Below are 2221 nucleotides of genomic sequence, written 5' to 3'. Positions count from 1 at the left end.
AATGATAAGAGAGATAAGCAGATTTTTATTTTTTAAATTGTGTTGTTTATTGTAAAATATGAAACCAATTAGTGTTGAGGAGATGTTGAGAGTTCCCAATTGCTGCATAGTTTAAAGGAAAGTGGGAGAAAACCAGAGCACCCGGAGTAAAACCCATGCAAGCCAATCACTGGTCTCCGTCCTACAGAGGCCAGTCACTGGTCTCCGTCCTACAGAGGCCAATCCCTGGTCTCTGTCCTACAGAGGACATTCACTGGTCTCCGTCCTACAGAGGCCAATCACTGGTCTCCGTCCTACAGAGGACATTCACTGGTCTCCGTCCTACAGAGATCTTTCACTGGTCTCTGTCCTGAATACACTATACACTGGTGTCTAAAGGCTATCCACACATCAGAGGCCAATAACAGCCATAGTCCAATCAATAAAGTGTCCCCGGCCAAACTTTGGAATGGAGGAGAAGAATCTGTTGATGGCACCTCGCTTCCTTGGTTTCATCAGGTGGTCTTTGAAGAAGGAGACAATACATTTGTCAACTGCTGGTTCGTCCAGATTCATTGAAACCAGCACGTCCTGTGCACAGCCCCACTTCTTGCACATGTCATTTAAAATGGCCTTGCTGAGGTGTTTATAAGTGTCATTGGTGATCTGAAAATCTTCTTCCTCGACTTCAGCCCGTATCTTTTCGAACAGGCGCGTAATGATGGATTCTGAATTTCCAACTGTTGTGTTCACCTTTGCTTTGTTGAAGGTCCGCAAAACCAGCTTCTGAACAAGTAGCCAGATGGAAATGTTGTTTTTCTCTGCCTGTGCTGTTGAATTCTGAACAGGTCTGGCAGCTGCCTCCTCAGATACTGTGACGGTAGTTGTAGGTGTAGACTTGGCCGTAGGCAAATGCATGGGTGTAGGTTTGGGTGTCTGTGTAGGTGCAGGTTTGGGTGTCGGAGTAGGAGTAGGCTTGGGTGTCGGTGTAAGTTTGGGTGTCGGTGTAGGTGTAGGTTTGGGTGTCGGTGTAGGTATAGGTGTTGGTGTAGCGGTGGGTGACAGTGACTCAGTATTCTTGAAAGCCTTTTTCATCTTCTCACTGTGGATGCCAGCCTGTGTGCACAGCCACCACTTCATCAGTCCAAGGTAACGCCACACTTTACAATATATTTCACCATACACCGTATCACGTGATGGGGAAGAAGACAGTGTCCTTCCATTTGAGACATAACTGTAGAGGAGACCAGTAAGCTCTTCTTGGAACACCTGGTCTTTACCGTTGGAAATATCTTGCAATTTACTATACACAACCTCACTTCCAACTTCTTGTTTTACACCTTCCTCTGAAAACAGCGAGTCAACATTAGTCACCAAGGACTGCATCGACTTCTCCCTTTTAACTTTGGAGTAGGGGTGGAATTGGTTGTCTAGTTGAGTCGCAATTCGATGTATCGACATTTTGGCAAACTGCTCGGCAAAAAAGATTCTTATCTTGTTCCCCACTTCTTTCAAGAACAGTTTCTCTCTAATTTCTGGGGTGACAGATCTCCCTGTGGTTTCTGAGGTAAAACTTGTCTCCGTGTGTTCACCGCTGGTACTTGTCTCCTTAGGTTCAACGCTGGTACTGGTCTCTGCGGGTTCTAGACTAATACTTGCAGCATTTTGCTCTTCCAGACTGTTAACCTCCTTTACAATTAACTGAGTAATGTCATCTGCAATAATGTGAATCTCCCGTGAGGTGTCCGATTGCAGCTCATCATACCCAGAGTCGGTCATTTCATCCAGTAGAGACTCTGTGAGTCCACTTACCTCATTTGTAATGATTTCCCTCACAGCTATAGTTGTAACACTCACAAAGTGCTCTGATGCTCTGGAGACCTTGTCCGAGGTTTTTGATTCCCCAGATCTGGCTGCTGACTGGCAGTGATCAGTATCTGCCTCCTCTTGATCTTCCATCTCTTGTTGTCCAACAGCGGCCTTCTGTACGGAGATGTCCTGTCTGGTTCGTGGTTTACGTGGTCGACATGAGCGCAAAGCATATTTCATCTTGCCCAGAAATGCTTTCAACATATTAAAGGCATGTTGTACCATCAGATTAAGTCTGTGAGGGGGAGTCACACGCTCACTAAACACAGGTTCCAAAGTGTCCACACTATTGCTGATAGCAGAGTTAATGCTTTGTGCAACCTCTCTAACAAACATGTTGTTTAATCTAGTTGAGCTGTCACAGTGGACCGGG

The 2221-nt window shown here is 45.7% G+C and overlaps 1 protein-coding gene across 2 annotated transcripts in view; it reads right to left on the bottom strand.

Annotated features, from left to right (window-relative positions):
- Positions 1–28: 28 nt before the first annotated feature.
- LOC117959638 overlaps positions 29–2221 on the bottom strand; it is a 3177-nt gene continuing 984 nt past the window's right edge. The window contains exon 2 of one of the 2 annotated variants that reach the window (XM_034896891.1): positions 29–2169. In XM_034896891.1, coding sequence (XP_034752782.1) covers positions 391–2169 — 1779 coding nt within the window. In that variant the 3' untranslated portion in view covers positions 29–390. The other variant, XM_034896890.1, reaches the window with a different exon arrangement.

This window comes from Etheostoma cragini, chromosome 16, assembly GCF_013103735.1.
Source record: "Etheostoma cragini isolate CJK2018 chromosome 16, CSU_Ecrag_1.0, whole genome shotgun sequence".
NCBI lineage: Eukaryota > Metazoa > Chordata > Actinopteri > Perciformes > Percidae > Etheostoma > Etheostoma cragini.
This window is presented reverse-complemented; position numbering and strand designations above follow the sequence as displayed.